The sequence below is a fragment of the Strix uralensis genome, chromosome Z (genome assembly GCF_047716275.1).
Source record: "Strix uralensis isolate ZFMK-TIS-50842 chromosome Z, bStrUra1, whole genome shotgun sequence".
NCBI classification, from domain to species: Eukaryota; Metazoa; Chordata; class Aves; order Strigiformes; family Strigidae; genus Strix; species Strix uralensis.
The window spans coordinates 90,185,756-90,202,342 of NC_134012.1; the positions used below are offsets into that span (position 1 = coordinate 90,185,756).

Below are 16,587 nucleotides of genomic sequence, written 5' to 3' on the forward strand. Positions count from 1 at the left end.
AAGGAGAAGTGCTCAAAGTATTCTATATTGCCCTGAACGGTGTAAAACAAAATATATATGTATGGTTCAGAGCTCCCATTTACTTATATCAGATGTCTAATATCCTATAGTTTACATATACTACTAGTCTGTCTATTCATCAGCCCGTTTTTCATGAGACTGAGTACTGACTGGCATCTAGCTGGACCAGGATGTAGGGCTTGAAATGCTATTTAGGTACTGAGAAGACCATGCATGTAGAGGTATAGCTGAATACCTCCAGTTATCTAGCTTGCATGCTGGTAAGTAGTATGGCTGTGATGATGCAGCACTTTTATGAAGTAGCCCAACTGAAAAACTAGTTCTACCAGTCTCAACAGAAAATGAAGTTAAATATACTGTTTTGTGCCCTGTAACAAGCTGGCTTTGGCTTGCTACCTTGTACCACAGTTTAAGAACCAGTAAGACAGAGTAGTCAGAAACAAGGAGCAAAGTAACCTCACTTATGAGGTTGCTGAATGTCCATCAAATTTGCTAAGGAAAACCATGTTCACTTCATGCTCTTAAATTAATCAGTCAATGGAGAAGATAGTGCTGTACTGTCCTGCCTAATTTGTTCTTTCAGAGAGTGAAGTTCAAAATAGTTTGGTTAATTTTTTCTCAGATACTCAACCAGACAAATTAGTGGCTGTTACACAGAAACAGAAGTGATTTTTTTTTAATTGCATCTTGCATTTATAGAATCACAGAGTAGTTTGGGTTGTCCAACCCCATCCTGCAGTGTGCAGGGACATCTTCAACAGAATCAGGTTGCTCAGACCCTCAAAGCCAGGAATGGGGCATCTACCACATATGTGGGCAGCCTGTTCCAGTGTTTCACCACCCTCATTGCAAAAAATTTCTTCCTTATAGCTAGTCTGAATCTACCCTCTTTTAGTTTAAAACAATTACCCCTTGTCTTATCGCAACAGGCCCTACCAAAAGTCTGTCCCCAGCTTTCCTGTAGGCCCCCTTTAAGTATTGAAAGGCTGCAGTAAGGTCTTCCTGGAGCCTTTTCTTCATGCAGAACAAGCCCAGCTCTCTTAGCCTTTCCTCATAAGAGAGGTGTTCCAGCCCCCTGATCATTTTTGTGGGCCTCCTCTGGACCTGCTCCAACAGGTCCATGTATTTCCAGTGCTGAGGACTCCAGAGCTGGACACAGTGTTCCAGGTTGGGTCTCATGAGAGCAGAGTAGAGGGGCAGAATCCCCTCCCTTGGCTTGCTGGCCACTCTTTTCTTGATGCAGCCCAGGATATGGTTGGCTTTCTGGGCTGCGAGTGCACGTTGTCGGCTCATGTCCAGCTTTTCATCCACCAGTACCCCCAAGTCCTTCTCCTCAGGGCTGCTCCCAATCCCTGCATCCCCCAGCCTATTTTGAAACTGGGGGTTGCCCCAACCCATGTGCAGGACCTTTCACTTGGCCTTGTTGAACTTCTTGAGATTCACATGGGCCCACTTCTCAAGCTCGTCCAGGTTCTTCTGAATGGCATCCTGTCCCTCAAGTGTGTCAACTGCAGCACTCAGCTTGGTGTTGTCTGCAGATTAGCTGAGGGTGCACTTGATCCCGCTGTCTATGTCATTGATGAAGGTATTAAACAGTGCTGATCCCAGTATGCACCCCTGAGGGACACCACTTGTCACTGATCTCCACCTGGACATTGAGCTGTTCACCACTACCCTCTGGATGCGACCATCCAGCCAGTTCCCTCATCCACCAAACAGTCCATCCATCAAATCCATATCTCTCCAGTTTAGAAAGGATGCTGTGTGGAACTGTCAGAGGCCTTACAGAAGGCCAGATAGATGGCATCTGTAGTTCTTTCCTTGTCCACTGTTTAGAGGCCTTGTAGAACTCTTCTAATTATTTCCAAATTCTTTTTGGGAAGCTAGTGTTAAAATAGCTTGACCATATTAAGTCAGTTTGTGATGGTAGTGAGAGGGCAATATAGTAATTTTTTCTCCTCTTGATGATTGTGAGGCTTCTCCATCCTTCTGAGGTGTACTTCTTGGCTAGTATAAATTGGTAGCAGAGTTTTAACTTCCTGAATTGACTTGTGTAATATTCCTGACGAAAACTATTCTGACTCCCTGTTTCAAAGTGAGTTTAAAGATCAGCTTGAGAGCTTCAAGCAGTAGGTGTGAGTTAAGAAATTGTGTACTGTGAAATAAGAAGCTTTGAGAACTGATTTGCTACAAGGAATACCTGTAACTATGCAATCTAATTTAGTTGTGGAGTGTTTGTTTAATATCTTACATCATATGCCTAGGTGACCCTTTATGTGTAGCTCACGTGGAAAGGCAAGACAGTGTATCTATTGTGAGTTATCTTAAGGCTGAACTATAAGAAAAACACTACTGTATCTGTGCAGAGAAACTGATGGCTAAGATATGTGTGAGTTAGTTACAAGAGCTGTCTTGCTGTAGCACATCTTCCAACATAATTTGGCCATAGACATTTTGATCAATTTTTTTACCTATGAGAGCAGTTGAGAAGGTAATCTTCTGATCCAGTCTGACATTTTATGTTTTCCTGTGCCTGTATAAAGCTTAACTTAAAACTTGCAAATGATAAGAGTGTACTGAGGCATGTAGTTTTGGTGCAGATGTAGAAGTTTGCTTCTACTGATGGCTTCGTTGAATACATCAAAAATTCAATGAAGCACAGCATAGCGAAATTTCTTGTAATCACTCAGTCAGTTAAGCAAATACTTTGTATGGGACAGTTTACCAATTTTTATCACCTGGTAAATGTCTTTCTGCAGATTTGGTGTTGGTCTTGCCATAACGGTGCTGCTCTTCTCAAAATGTCTGCATTTCCCAAAGAACAGGATGACAGCACTTCACAAATGCAAAAAGCCTTCTTGGATGGGTCAGTAATAGCTATTCTGTCCACAACACTTTGCTTGGTATGGACCTTGCTTCTCTTTTCCATATATGCTATATCTTTAAGCTTGCACGCATCAGGAAACAAGTTCTAGATCTAAAAGTAGTTTTCTGTAGTGGAATGGGTTTAAGCCCTTGGCCTAACAGCATTGGTCAATTGTGCAGGACTGTAACATCACTGAAGGCTTATTTGCGGAAATACATGTGTATATATATCAGATGAATCTCTGTACAAACTGTGGCGTTTTATTAGGTAAAGCAGCACCAAAGCCTGTAGGTCTTCGGTACAGTTAAAGCATTGTTAGCTGATGGGCTCAATTATGTTTGCAAGTAAGGAAATCTAGACTCCATCTCTACACATGGATTTGCAAGCTGAGTTTTAAAACTCTCTGAATTCTGCCATCTTCTGAGAACTAGATTCGTGTTCTTAAATAACTTCAGATAAAGTGGCCTAAAATGACTGAGACGATCTAGCAGTTCACTACCGCTACTTTCAGATGCGATGGCAGACAGTACTTTGTTTCAGCTGAGTTATTTCAGTTTGAGCTGATTTAGCTCAGCAGTCTGAAAAATGCCAAAGTTAATGTAAGGGGAAGAGCACAGCTGCCTAGCTGAGAGTTACAGCAGTAACTTCTTGCTCTTTTTCTGGCTTTTTTTAACCTCTCTAAGAGATAACTTCTCTCTTAGCAGCAAGCTATTAGATCAGGCTAGTATGTACAGTTTGTACTGCTTTGCCGCTAGCTCCTTTCTCCTCATAGGTGGAGAACCTGTCAATCACACAGAACTAACAGAAAATAGCTTGATTAGGCTCTTAAAACCTCTTTTGTTTATAAGATCACACTTGCATGGGAAAGGCTTTTGAGCTTTCCTACAGATTCTCTAATGTTTCTCCTCTGAAATGGGGCTAGTTTACATGACTTGTAACTCTTTTTAATACTATTTCATAATGTGAAAGTAAGTAAAACTAGCAGTAAGCTGTAACAAGGTATTAACTAGTATTTTGATGCCTTGTCTGGGGCCATCTGAACTTGGGGCAGTATTGGTGGTTTTCTTTGCTATGGAGTAATTGTGGTTAACCACTAATATTTAAAAATATATCTACAAATTGTCCATTAGGCTCTGTTAACATGCCATTGTAATAGTAGTCTGAACTCAAGCACACAGCAGATGTTTATAATTCACAGCTTCTTTTATTGACAAAGATGTTCAGAGCCAGATCTTCTAGCACAGATTGTTTACTTCAATTTGGAAGAAGTATTGTAATTGACAAATTATTGCTTTTCCTCAGTTCCCTTATCTGATGCATCTTCCAGTAGGTCTAGTAACATGCATTTCTGATGCAGACATCTGTAGTTCTCACTTAAAGCAGGTCTCTGTGCTACGACATACAGGAAACAAAGTACTCTGTCCTGTCTGAGCAAGTCCCTGCAAGGCTTCACTTCTGAAGTATGATCTAGAGCAGCTTTTCCCAAATCTTGACAATAAAAAGCCAGCATGACAACAAGAGGTATTTACTAAACTGATGCTCATCTGAGCTCTGGAGCCTGAATGAGAGGGGGGTGTTCTGGGTTCAAACCAAAGCTTCATCTGGCCTGGTATTTTTTCCTCTCCTCCTAGGGAAAAGTTTAGCAGATATGTAGGGAAGTACAAGGCAGGTATGTTGTCTTGTTTGACTCCAAATTGTTTTTTCTTTCTTTTTTAATCATGTGTTTCATTAGCAGACCTGGCAGCTAGAATTTGATTTGTAAAAGTCAGGAGAAGTTGGCAGTGTCTGCTGGGAGGTTTGGGTGTTTCTATCCATCTCTTCTTTCTGGATTCACCTCTAAATGCCTGCTAATAAAGTAATTTTGGTGTGTCTAGTGAAGACAATACTAAAGAATCAGTAGTAAAAATCCAAGTAGTGCTTGTAATAGTCATAACTGCACAGATATGCACAAATACAATTTTATTGGTGTAGCCGTTAAGAGCAGCAAAACTTGTCATAAGCTTGTAGGCAAGCTTCCAGCCAGTACTTAAAAATGCATAGAGGCCATTAGCTTTCCAGGTTGTATATCTTTTGGTATTACAGCTGTTGCCCAAACCATGCCTATTAACTTTATCTCCAGTGATAATAGTTGGTGCATTATTTGACTTGTGAAGCAGAAGGCTTTAATCTCTTGATGATTTGATTTAGAATCTATAAGACCATTAGCAAACCTCCTTATGAACTCCTGAAGATGGATGACTTGTCAAGCAGCCTTCCATCTCTGCAAGATATCCAGACTGCATACACGAGATTTAAACAGCTGTTTTTGATAGGTAAGTCAAACTTTAAAGTAGTCTTTTGTCTCTAAAGTGACTGAGATGCAAAGCATAACAATGCTGGTTTATGTCTCATGAATACAGTCCTTGTCTTGATTGGTGTCTTGGTTTTGGTGGTGGTTAAAAGCAGACTTTTAAATATGTAACTGAAGACTGTGCTTATGAGTGGCATGTTCATGGAGGTTTGTAGTTCTTATACTTACTACCTCTTGCTAAGCAGTCACAGTACCTGAAAATTACTTTTAAAAACAGTGACTATGGAGTTTAAATGTTAGTTGGAATACACTACCTGGATTGGAATCTATGGCAGAAATTTTTCAATCTTCTGTGGTCTGTTGAAATTGAATATTAAGTGTTAACCTCTTAAACCTTTGTGCTATGTCAAGAGTTGAGTCTAAAAGCTAATTTTTTTTCCCCTAGCTTTTGTTACAAACTAGTCACATTTCAAAACATACAAAGTGTGAGCTTGCTTAAAATTCTGCCACTCTGGCTATAGGGCTAAACATGACTACTGTAAATAGTAAATCCACTTTAAAGGAGTAAAAATGGGAGCTGTGTGAAAGTATAATCTAGGCTTTCAGACTTTTTTTTTTAAGGACTCTAGCTATTTTGCTGTCATGAAACAGTACTGTGACCTCACCTCTTGACATGAAAAAAGCTCCACACCACTTTGCAGCTGTGTAGTGTGCCAGTGGGCCTTCTACAAGATAATGAGGCTAAATGTTGCAATAACCTCTGTCTGGTGGCATGCTGAACACTGGGGCAGTTCACCTGTGGCTATTGATGTTGGACATAACTGAACTGATCATCACTGAGGAACTGTATATTTGCAGTGTAGCCTACAGACAGTAACCAAGTCCTATTGGGTTTATATGTGGTATTTAGCTGGTAAGTTGATGTTGATTGCAAATTAGTAAGAATGGTTTCTGGCAAATATGTAGTAAAGATCTCAGTGACACTCTGAAGAGAAGCCCAAGATACATGAGATATTTGCCAGAGTTTCACATTGAGGATTTTGTCCTGAATACACTGTTAAACCCACAGTGAATCTTAAGAGCTAAAAATAATTACCTATATTTTAATATAGTTTCTAGTAACTTACTGTCTTATAGGGAGAAGGCCAAAGCTTCAATTTAAGTCATTTAACATCTCTTGGGATACACTGCATATTTCAATGGTGTAATTGTATCGTCTTATATCACATGAAGCAAAAGGGAATAGGTTAAAATGGCATTCCAGTAAGTGTTCTTGTCTTACAACTTTTTAAAGAAGCTAGTAGACTATAGCTCACTGAATATAGCACTGTGCATTAGCAGTGAGAAAATCATTCAGTTAACTTTTTGCAGAAGTACTAATCGTACAGAAATTGACTACCTTACTAGTATTTTTCAAAGTCCGAACACAGCCATTATTTTTGATCTGTATGTGCTTAGTTAAATTGATTTAGGTAACTTGGTGTGTTGGTTGATTAGAAGCTCAACATGAGCTGGCAATGTGCATTTGCAGCCCAGAAAGCCAGCCATATCATGGGCTGCATCAAGAGAAGCGTGACCAGCAGGTCAAGGGAGGGGATTCTCCCCCTCTGCTCCACTCTTGTGAGACCTCACCTGGAGTTCTGTGTTCAGTGCTGGGGCTCCCAGTGTAAGAAAGACAAGTGACCTGCTCAAGTGCATCCAGAAGAGACCGCAAAGATGATCAGGGGACTGGAGCACCTCCCCTATGAGGACAGGCTGAGAGAGTTGGGGCTGTTCAGCCTGGAGAAGAGAAGGCTCTGGGGATTGCTTATAGCGACCTTCCAGTACTTAAAGGGGGCTACAGGAAAGATGGGGAGGGACTCTTTATCAGGGAGTGTAGTTATAGAATGAGGGGTGATGGTTTTAAACTGAAAGAGGGTAGATTTAGATTAGATATTAGGAAGAAACTCTTTACTGTGTGAGGGTGGTGGGACACTGCAACAGGTTTCCCAGAGAAGCTGTGGCTACCCCCTCCCTGGCAGTGTTCAAGGCCAGGTTGGACGGGGCTTTGAGCAACCTGGGCTAGTGGAAGGTGTCCCTGCCCATGGCAGGGGATTGGAACTAGATGAACTTTAACGTCCCTTCCAACCCAAACCATTCTATAATTTTTGTGAACTTCCAGTGTAACTTAGATTTCCTGAACACATGCCCAAACTGAAGTTTCAGTTAAAAAAGAGCCCTATTAAGCAAAACAGAAACCATTAGTAGTAGTTAGCTGCTTTAAAAGAGGATTGTGATGGGAACAGCTTAGGTCCTCTGAAATTGTTCCTCTTACTTGAAATGTTGCAAAAACATGCTGGTTTTGCTACACTGCTCACAAGCCTTATTATATGCCATTTGCGCACATACATATTTGTACCCATTTGCCCACATAAGATTTTCAACTTTTTGGTTTTAAAATGCTAGTGGAGTATTTCTTTATTGTCCTAGAAGACAGGGAGGAAGGGAAAGCTTGCTCTGTATTGTGCTGTTATTAAGCCAAATTGCTTGATTAAGGGGTAAAACAAGCTGCGTGTGTTTTGTCTTTAAAAAGAAGTTCCTGTTTTGTCTTGGAGATCACTTTGTCGGAGAACTGCCATAGCAAGTAACTGTTTGTAGAAGCCTGCATACAAGGGGTTGAGTCTAATTTGGGTTGAGTACGATTGAACAAAACAAACAGCCATCCACACTTTAGCTACTCAGCTTCCTGGAGTAAACCTCTTCTGTACTGTCCATAATGTAAGAGAACTAAAGAAAACTTCAGTACAGAATGTAAATGTTACTGCTATAGATGAAAGCCTGTTATTTCTACAGGAAAAAAAGACAAAAATCTGTTTTTTCTTGCTGTCATGAGTTTTGGGTGGTTTTGAAAGACTAGAAATCGGTACTATAATTTTGCCTTGATTCAGAATGGACAGAGGTTTTTCCAATAGCAGTGGCAGACTAAATGGAATATGAGATTTGGGTGCAAGGGAATATTCTAGAACTCGAATGGAGAGAAGATGAACTGCGGAGTAAAGGGTACCTTGAAGTACTGTAATGTATGTACTTTAAAGGGTATCATACTTAAAGGTTGGAAGTGAATTTGAAGATGTTAATCAGAAGATTGAGAAAACTACATCTGATGTGAATAGAACTGACTAGGGAACTTTGAAGGTGCATTCTAATTCTTTTGAGAAAAACTAGTTTCTATGGCCAGGGTGAAATAAATCAGGGAAAGAAAGAATTTTTTTTTTTTTCAAATGTGTAATAAACAGAATGAGGGGCACAAGCAGGCATGGAGACAGAACAACTACAGGAACAAAATAGGTATATATCTGTGCACTTGAGGATCATAGATGCAAGCTGCAGAAGACAAGACAGAAGTGAGTATGTGTTCAAATTAAACATTGGAAGCATATGGAGAGACCTTGGGAGGTGAAAAGAACTTCCACAGAAACATGCATCCACAGAAGCTATTCAGATTGAGGGTAGGGAAGGAGGTAAGTGTGATGTATCTCAGTTGTTTCTCAGTAATAGAACTGTTGTAGACCTTGGGCTTCAAGGTTTGTGTCTTATGCAGGAAAGGTAATCTATTCTGATTTTAATTGACTGTATCAGGTGGTGAGAGCTTTCCAGTTTCTGAATGTTGGCTTTGATAAAAATAAAGGCAAGAGATTTAGGTTGCATTTTAAAAGCTACAAAAATCCTAGTGGAATTCATAAGAGTTTAGTGACTCAGTGGTGTTGTACTTGGCTTCCCAGTTTATCTTAGCTATTCCTTTTTTGTTGTATTTTCACTGCAACTGAAGAGGCATTCAAACTTCAAAACCTTTTCAGGTAGCCTGACATTCCATAAACTTGTTTAACCTCCTAAAATGCATTTGTGTTTGGCTCTAATGGTAATAACTTTCAAAATCCAGCCTTCTTATGTTAAGCTTTATATAGATCATACTTCAGAGTCAAGGTAACTGGAATTTGGAAGAACCATTGTCTTCAATTAAACTTCTCGTCTTTTCCTTTCCCATTTTGTCAACAGATTTATTTACTTGGTTTGATTGCTGTGAACCTACAGCATACTTCTAAAAGCCTGTGGTGCTATAAAACTTAAACTTTACTGGTGTTTGTAGGACTACTTCCTCATTTAGTTATAGGATGTTGACTTTTAACAGTGATTAGGATTTACTGACTCCTTAGTATTGGTTGTTTTATAACAGTTCATAACTGAAGAGTAATACTGTGGATGTCTGTTGATTAGCACTGCATATATGTGAACAAACAAATTTTTGGTTTTGTTTTTTTGCAGATAACAGTACAGACTTCTGGGCAACTGATGTGAAATGGTTTTCTTTACTGGAGAGCACAAACTGGCTGGAGATAATCAGGTTTGCTATATCTGTAACTTTTTGGGTTTCAAATTGTGTTCAGTGCCTTTGTAGTGGGTTTTCTAGCTAGTTTCTTGAAATATGATGACATTCTTCACCTCCAGTAGGAAAGAAAATTAAGACAGACTTATGGTCCCATTTATCTGTCTTATTTCTACAACTTCAGACTGTTTTTACAGTGTAGGCTTGTGTTAAGCCTCCCACATTAAAGGATGTGAGAAGCAGCAGATAATTCTAATTACAACTCTTCCAGCAAACCTATTAAAACTATAGATCCAGTAATGTCTTTCCTGCATTTAGTCGCCTTCTTTCCAAACTGAAGAATCCTATTTGTTTCTTGCATGACACCCATTCCATGTCTCTGACTAGCCTTGCCGTTCTTCTCTGTACTCTCTACTTCTGTAATATCCTTTAGGATGGAATGAACTGCAGTATTCAAGATGTTAGCCCACCAAAGATTTATAAAATGGCAGTTGTTCTCCGTTTTGTCCCCTTCCTCCCCTGATCAAGTTCTTTTTTTCTTCTCTCAGCAGTCCACAGTGAGTAAGTGTAGGAATGGTGTTGGCTAACTTAAGGCTTGTTATAGTGGAATGTTGAGGGTTTTTACTTGTTTTCGGTGTTAATTTGTGCTAGCTCTGTTGTCTGCCAGTTTATTCTGTGATCAGTGTGTTACCATGAAGTTCTTCTGCAGTCAACTTCAGTTCTTTCTAGTGTTAATGAATAAATATTGATAGCTATTCATTTCTTAATCCAGAATTTAAATGTGTTGAATGAGAGGTTCTACTGAAGATCATATGTTGAGGAATGCATTGACATAACCAAGATCACAAGTAGTTTAAAGTTAATGCCAGTCCAAGTTCCTATCCTTATGTTGTTTTGAGACTGGTTGTTTCCATATTTGGATCTGGTTGCTTCCTGGATCGGCCTGTTCTTGGCTCTTGCAGTTGGTAGGAATGTCTTTTTCAGCTATTCTAGATGTTAGAACAAAGAATCTGACAACTCCACACTTACAAAATAAACTGTCAGCTTCTATTAGTGACATAAGCAGTTGCAAAAATCCTAATTTGTGTGCACGCTTTTGCTGAAAATAACCAACTTTATGAAAAGTTAGGTCTAGAAACCAACAATGTTACATCTGGTTTTATGTTTAATTCCATTCAGTCTCCCTGTGCAATAATAATCTCTGAATAAATTGTGTCTGCGTGTTTACAGAAGCAGATTGCTGATCCTTCCCTCTGCCTCTTAAAACCAGATTATGTGAGAAATGTAGTAGATTAGAACATAAGTGTAGTGATGTTAACTCTTTCCAGGATAAAGATCTGGCTCTTAGCAATTGTAATACTTTAGTGTGTGGGTGTGATGACTGCTATTGATCCAGAATAAAGTATTGTATTACAAATATATGAAGATAACAACTGGAAATGCATGACCAATGGCCAAATAAAGATAGCTCTTGAAAGTTTGTTCTTGGGGCTAAACAGTTTTTCATTTACATGAGTTGAGCATAGTTTTCATTGTTTTAAAGGACTAGTCAAGTTTTGGTAGTATGGCATTCTGACCCCTTTTAGGGGAAACTAATGTAAGAAATTTACATGTAAAAATGCTATGAAAATGTTCAGTTATCTTTTCCTGTACCACAACAGGCGAGTCTTGAAGAAAGCAATAGAAGTTGCTGAGTGTCTGGAAAGACAGCATACAAATGTTCTCCTTATAGGTAAGAATTAAATGAGATTATCCTGTACATTTTTTAAAAATTCGTTTTGAATTTCTTTAGATGTAGCTTGATCTGTACGTTTATAATTATGGTAGAGGCTGGTAAAATTCAGAGAGTACTCAAAATACCAGACAACTAAATCTCTTGCACTCCTGGAAGTGCTTCCTGTAGTTAAAAAAACATGGTAAGCATAGTTCCAGGCGAAGAGAAATATGTTGTGAATGAGAGTGCTGCTGATAAATTGGCAGGAGAGTCATGCTACCTCTTGTTTATGCATTCCTGTTTCCTAACTTACTTTATTAAGTCTCCTAGACCTTTTGCTGTACTTCAAGGGGGTGGGGGACAGACCTACACAAAGAACATAGAGCATGAAAATTTTCTAGAAGTTTTCTGTGTTCTAGATACACACTGAATACTATGTAGTCCCTTTATTAAAAATACATGAAAGAATATGTTTATTGTACACATCTGGAGCAGTGTTTTCCTAGATTGAGTAAAGTAATCACATAGAAAAACAAACTCAATGTTAACCATTAAGCTATTTTGGATTAGTAATTCAGTTGGTTTTTTTCCACACACTGCCATTTGAGAAACCTGGCACAGGAAAGTGATCTTTCTAGAAGGCACCTGAAGGGTGAAGAATGCATGTTGCATGAGGAGGCAATTTCACACCTTGTGAAAAGATGGATGCAGAATAGGAAGGGTGAGGGCAAATAGCTGGCCTGGTAGCATAGGGCAGGAGGGGCAGTATACGCATTGTGGAGACTGAAGGGCATAGTCGTCAAAGTTATAGTAGTAAAAGCTTGGGTTTTGCAGGTTTTATTGTCAAAGTATTATTCTAGTATAAGTGTACAAGAAACCTTACATTTTTACAAAGGGAGGTATTAGAAACATGGATTAATTTCCCTCTGGTGTAACCCTTGCAAGAAACTGTATGCTTCCCTGATCTTGAAATACAATTTTGTTTATGTGAAGCTAGCTGTACTTTGCTTTCTTACTCAAAGTTTTAGGAATGGCTTAGTAGACAATGTGGTTTCTGTTCTTTTCTGTAGAAGAGAGTGCTACTGATCTGTGCTGTGTAATCTCTAGTCTGGTTCAAGTGATGATGGATTCATACAGCAGAACAAAGTCAGGGTTTCAGAGCCTTATTCAGAAGGAGTGGGTAATTGGAGGACATGGCTTTTTGGATCGTTGTAACCACTTACATAAAAGTGACAAAGAGGAGGTATAATTTTTATTACTGTTCTTAATATTTTAAGTTTACTTGGCATAAGGATTTACTTGTTGGTCCAGAAGTTCCAATTACTTTGATCTCTAATTTTATGTTTTGTTTTATGAGTTGGCTTTGTACAATGTCACTATTCTTGTTTGGATTTCAGCGATGTCATTATAACTAAAGAGAACAAATGTAAAATTTCCTGTTCAATCTTGGAGTCTTTTGAAAGACATGTATCTCCTGTCTTTTTAAACTGTGTTAAGTGGTAGTAGTGTCCATAGAAATAACTCAAGTGAATTGCCTGTTCTTGTCACATCTAGAGTTTAACTTTATACTGTCTTGCTAAATGTTGCAGTCTCACCTCTCCATTTTTGTTTATTTTGGGAATAGATCAATTTGCGATACAGAATGGAAATAGTAAGTGTAAACTGACTAGTTCTGATCAGGAATTTCTATAAACTCGTTTTGCCAGCTTTAAAAAGCTGCATAGGAGCAACTTTCATAGCAAATTCAGAAGGTATTCATCTCTTCTGTCAACAATTGGCCAGGGGTAGCTGAGATGATACTTCTTCAGAGTTCAGCCAAAGTTACGTGCAGTTCTGTAGTTAACCAGACAGCTTTCCTTAAGATTTGTATTTGGAGACACTAAATACTATAAAATAAATAGTCTGCATGGTGGAACATATTTTTTTCTGAAACTGATGCAGTATTTTCTTTACTTAGGCTCCTGTTTTTCTGCTCCTGCTAAATTGTGTTTGGCAGTTGGTACAACAGTATCCTCCAGCATTTGAGTTCACAGAAACTTACTTAACTGTCTTGTCAGACAGCCTCTATGTGCCTATTTTCAGTACTTTCTTCTTCAATTCGCAACATCAAAAAGACACTAATACGGTAAGGGTTTGTTGTTTTCTGGATGCAGTGTGTTGGAGAACAGGTTTGACCAACAAATAAGGAACACTCAAAAATTCCCCAGCAGCATGTTTTTCCATACTTATTTGAAGGGTGGTGCCTTGAAGGGTGAATGAGTGCAACTTTGGGTATAAGGAGTCAAGTTCAGGACTTAGGAATTTATGATGATGAAAGGAAGATCACTTAGGAATATATTTTACTTCTAATGTGTGGCTATAGATCCAGGTTTATTGCTCTTCAGTGAAAATGGAGCTCCTTAACCTAAGATGAGTATCTTGCTGTCCTGCAGAATAAGTTGTCTACAGAAGTCTTTTATAGCATTTTCTGTTGTATCCCAAAATCAACATTTTCTGAATGTTGATTTACATGATGTTTTTCTCCAGTCTAAGAAGCTGGAAGCAATAGGAATATCCTCTGCAAGGCTGCACAGCGACTGGAAAAAAGTGAATATCAGTGTCTTGCATGTAAACAAAACATTGATGATAAAATTTCAGGTAGTAGCACTGCATAACTGCAGTTAACTTTTGAAGTTTGGAGAGGTTTTAATTCACAGTTGCAACATGCCCCCTGTGTTTGAAGAATTCAGGTGCCTGCCTCCTGCACAATTTTCAAAACTTTTTATTTTTTTCCTTAGATTATTTAATCTGATTTTCAACTGTGAAAGGCATTCTTGGTAGTGTCTAATTCTGCTGTTGAAATGGAATACTGTCTGAAGGTAGAGATTAATGCACAGATAACCTTTGTGTCTGTACTTACTTGCATCCAATAATGTTGTTCAGCTATTGAATACATAGAAGTCATGAGTGTTGTTGCAACTCTGTGGCGTCTTCTGTGAAAAGCCAGTTTCTTAATTTCACCTTGACTTGGTCAGAATTCCTTTCTAGCATTATTAATTGTGACCTGTTTATTTTGGCAGAGTGGTGAAAGCCTCAATACACAAAGTGGTCCTTTCAGATTTCTCACTGTGTGGGACTGGTCTGTGCAGTTTGACCCCAAGGCCCAGGCTTTCCTGAACAACCCTCTTTATGCAGAGAAGCCAAAACCAGATAAAAGTCAACGGAAAACTGCACGATTCAAAGTAAGATATGTGCTCCTTAACTATTTTTTTTAAATGATAAAAATATTTTTCACAACTCATACTTCAAATGTAGTTATAGTGGAAGTATTGGTGCAAAGTTTTTCTAATTGACAAAATACATCTACATCTCATACCCACCTGGATCTTAAGAATGCGATTTGCACCAACCTCAGTTATAAATCACTGTAAAACAGTTACTGTGCATAGCTGTGAACTTAGGGGGCTTTTCTTCATATTTTTGTGCAAGTGTAGTGGTAAATCATGGGACTCTACATCCAGGTGAGTTGCACTGACAAGTTTGAAGTGAGTTTATTTTGTTGTTCCATGGAGTACCTAACTGAAATAGATAGCAGGTCTAAAATTGCTTCCCTAATTTTGAGTATAATTGGAGTGTGTGCGTGCCCTTGAAGGGGGAGGGGGACCAAACACAACAAAAAATGTCTAGGGTAGGGAAAATTATGGGTGGACCGACCACCTTCTTACTGGAAAGTAGCACAAATTCAGTAAGAAAAGTTTGTTTGGAGCAACCTCTTTCGATTGTAATATCCCTGTTGGTTAAATTCTGTTCTGTAAAAGCATTCTCAAGTGAGATGCTGTCAGTATAATCTACAGCATTAATTAGAGAACTCTTACGCAGTGGGATGCAATGAGGAACCACTGGATAAAAACTTCTAAATCAAGTGCTTTTTTATTTGGGTGGTTAGCTTAAACTAAACATGGAAGTCTGTAATACTTGAATGTATGCAAAGAACTCTCCTTTTTCAAAGAAAAATGCTTTATTCAGTGTTACTTCATTGCTATAGTTATAGTGCAGGGAAGGTATCTGGGAATACTAAGTATGCTGTGTGAAGTATTCGGTGTATTAGCCATTGAGCAGTAACAGTTTTGGACTATACAGCAAAGCAGTGGCTGTGTTTAAGTGACTTTGCTTGTAAATATTTTCTGAATACAAGTTCTGTTTTTATTCCTCTTAAGATGTTTTCTAAAGTCCCATCAATATTTACCTTGTTTTTTTTCTCCTAAAGCATCAACGGCAACTATCTTTGCCATTGACGCCAACAAAATCTTCCACTAAGAGAGGATTTTTCAGGGAGGAAACAGATCATTTAATTAAAAACATTCTGGGTAGAAGAATTGGCAAGTTCATAAACTCTTCAGATGAGCCTTCTAACAGTTTCAGGGAATTTTATGATAGTTGGCATAGTAAACCTGTTGACTATCACGGTCTTCTGTTACCTCACATCGATGGCCCTGAAATCAAAGTCTGGGCACAACGGTATTTACGATGGATTCCTGAAGCTCAGCTTCATGGTGGTGGTACAATAGCTACGGCTGCCAAGATTTTGGACCTGATGGAGGAAGTGCAAAGCTTGCAGGTGAAAATGGATGAAGAACATAGTCAAGCTATTTCTGGAGATGTACATTCTGTTCCTGTGTTGAGAAATTCTGCCCGTTTGTCATCCTTGTTTCCATTTGCATTACTTCAGAGACAGTCTATCAAACCAGCTTTACCCACTAGCACCTGGAAAGACTTGGAAGATGAAGATGACTTGGTCAAGAGGGATGATGAATTTGTTGATCTAAGTGGTGGTATGTCATAAAGTGTATATAAATGAAAGTATGAATTGTATGTGGCTGAGCTCTGAGTTTAAGATGTTGTACTGTATTCTCATATAAGGAACTCGAGCATCTGCAGCCTGTTTAATGGGTTTGTGGGGTTAAAAAAGCCACCTTGGTTGGAAAAAACTAGTTGCCATGATTGAGCATATTTTGAACCTCCATTTCACTCTAACAATATTTATTGCAGAAACACATTTTTAGCATGGGGTAATAAAAACAGAAGTCTAGGCTGGTGTAGCTATATGGCCACTTTGTCTAAAAAAGAAACAACAAAACTTTTTTCTGATGTAAAGGTGGAATACCAAATATGTACAGCCACAGCCACTATTTTAACATAAAACCTCTTCCCCCTCTCGTAAGAGCACTAGAAGTGGAAGTACTGTCACTAAGAATGTAATATTTCCCCCTCCTGTGAAATAAACAGGGAAAGGTGCAACTATCACAGAATCATCTAGGCTGGAAAAGACCTTGAAGATCACCTAGTCCAATCAT

The 16,587-nt window shown here is 38.8% G+C and overlaps 1 protein-coding gene across 2 annotated transcripts in view; it reads left to right on the plus strand.

The window, feature by feature from the left end:
• The window catches only part of MTMR12 (myotubularin related protein 12), a 34,483-nt gene extending 18,162 nt beyond the window's left edge, over window positions 1-16,321 (plus strand). The window contains exons 9-16 of one of the 2 annotated variants that reach the window (XM_074856374.1): window positions 2,781-2,887; window positions 5,075-5,199; window positions 9,480-9,558; window positions 11,202-11,272; window positions 12,325-12,497; window positions 13,212-13,379; window positions 14,314-14,475; window positions 15,501-16,321. In XM_074856374.1, coding sequence (XP_074712475.1) covers window positions 2,781-2,887; window positions 5,075-5,199; window positions 9,480-9,558; window positions 11,202-11,272; window positions 12,325-12,497; window positions 13,212-13,379; window positions 14,314-14,475; window positions 15,501-16,076 — 1,461 coding nt within the window. In that variant the 3' untranslated portion in view covers window positions 16,077-16,321. The remainder of the gene's footprint in view (window positions 1-2,780; window positions 2,888-5,074; window positions 5,200-9,479; window positions 9,559-11,201; window positions 11,273-12,324; window positions 12,498-13,211; window positions 13,380-14,313; window positions 14,476-15,500) is intronic. The other variant, XM_074856376.1, reaches the window with a different exon arrangement.
• The last annotated feature ends 266 nt before the right edge of the window (window positions 16,322-16,587 follow it).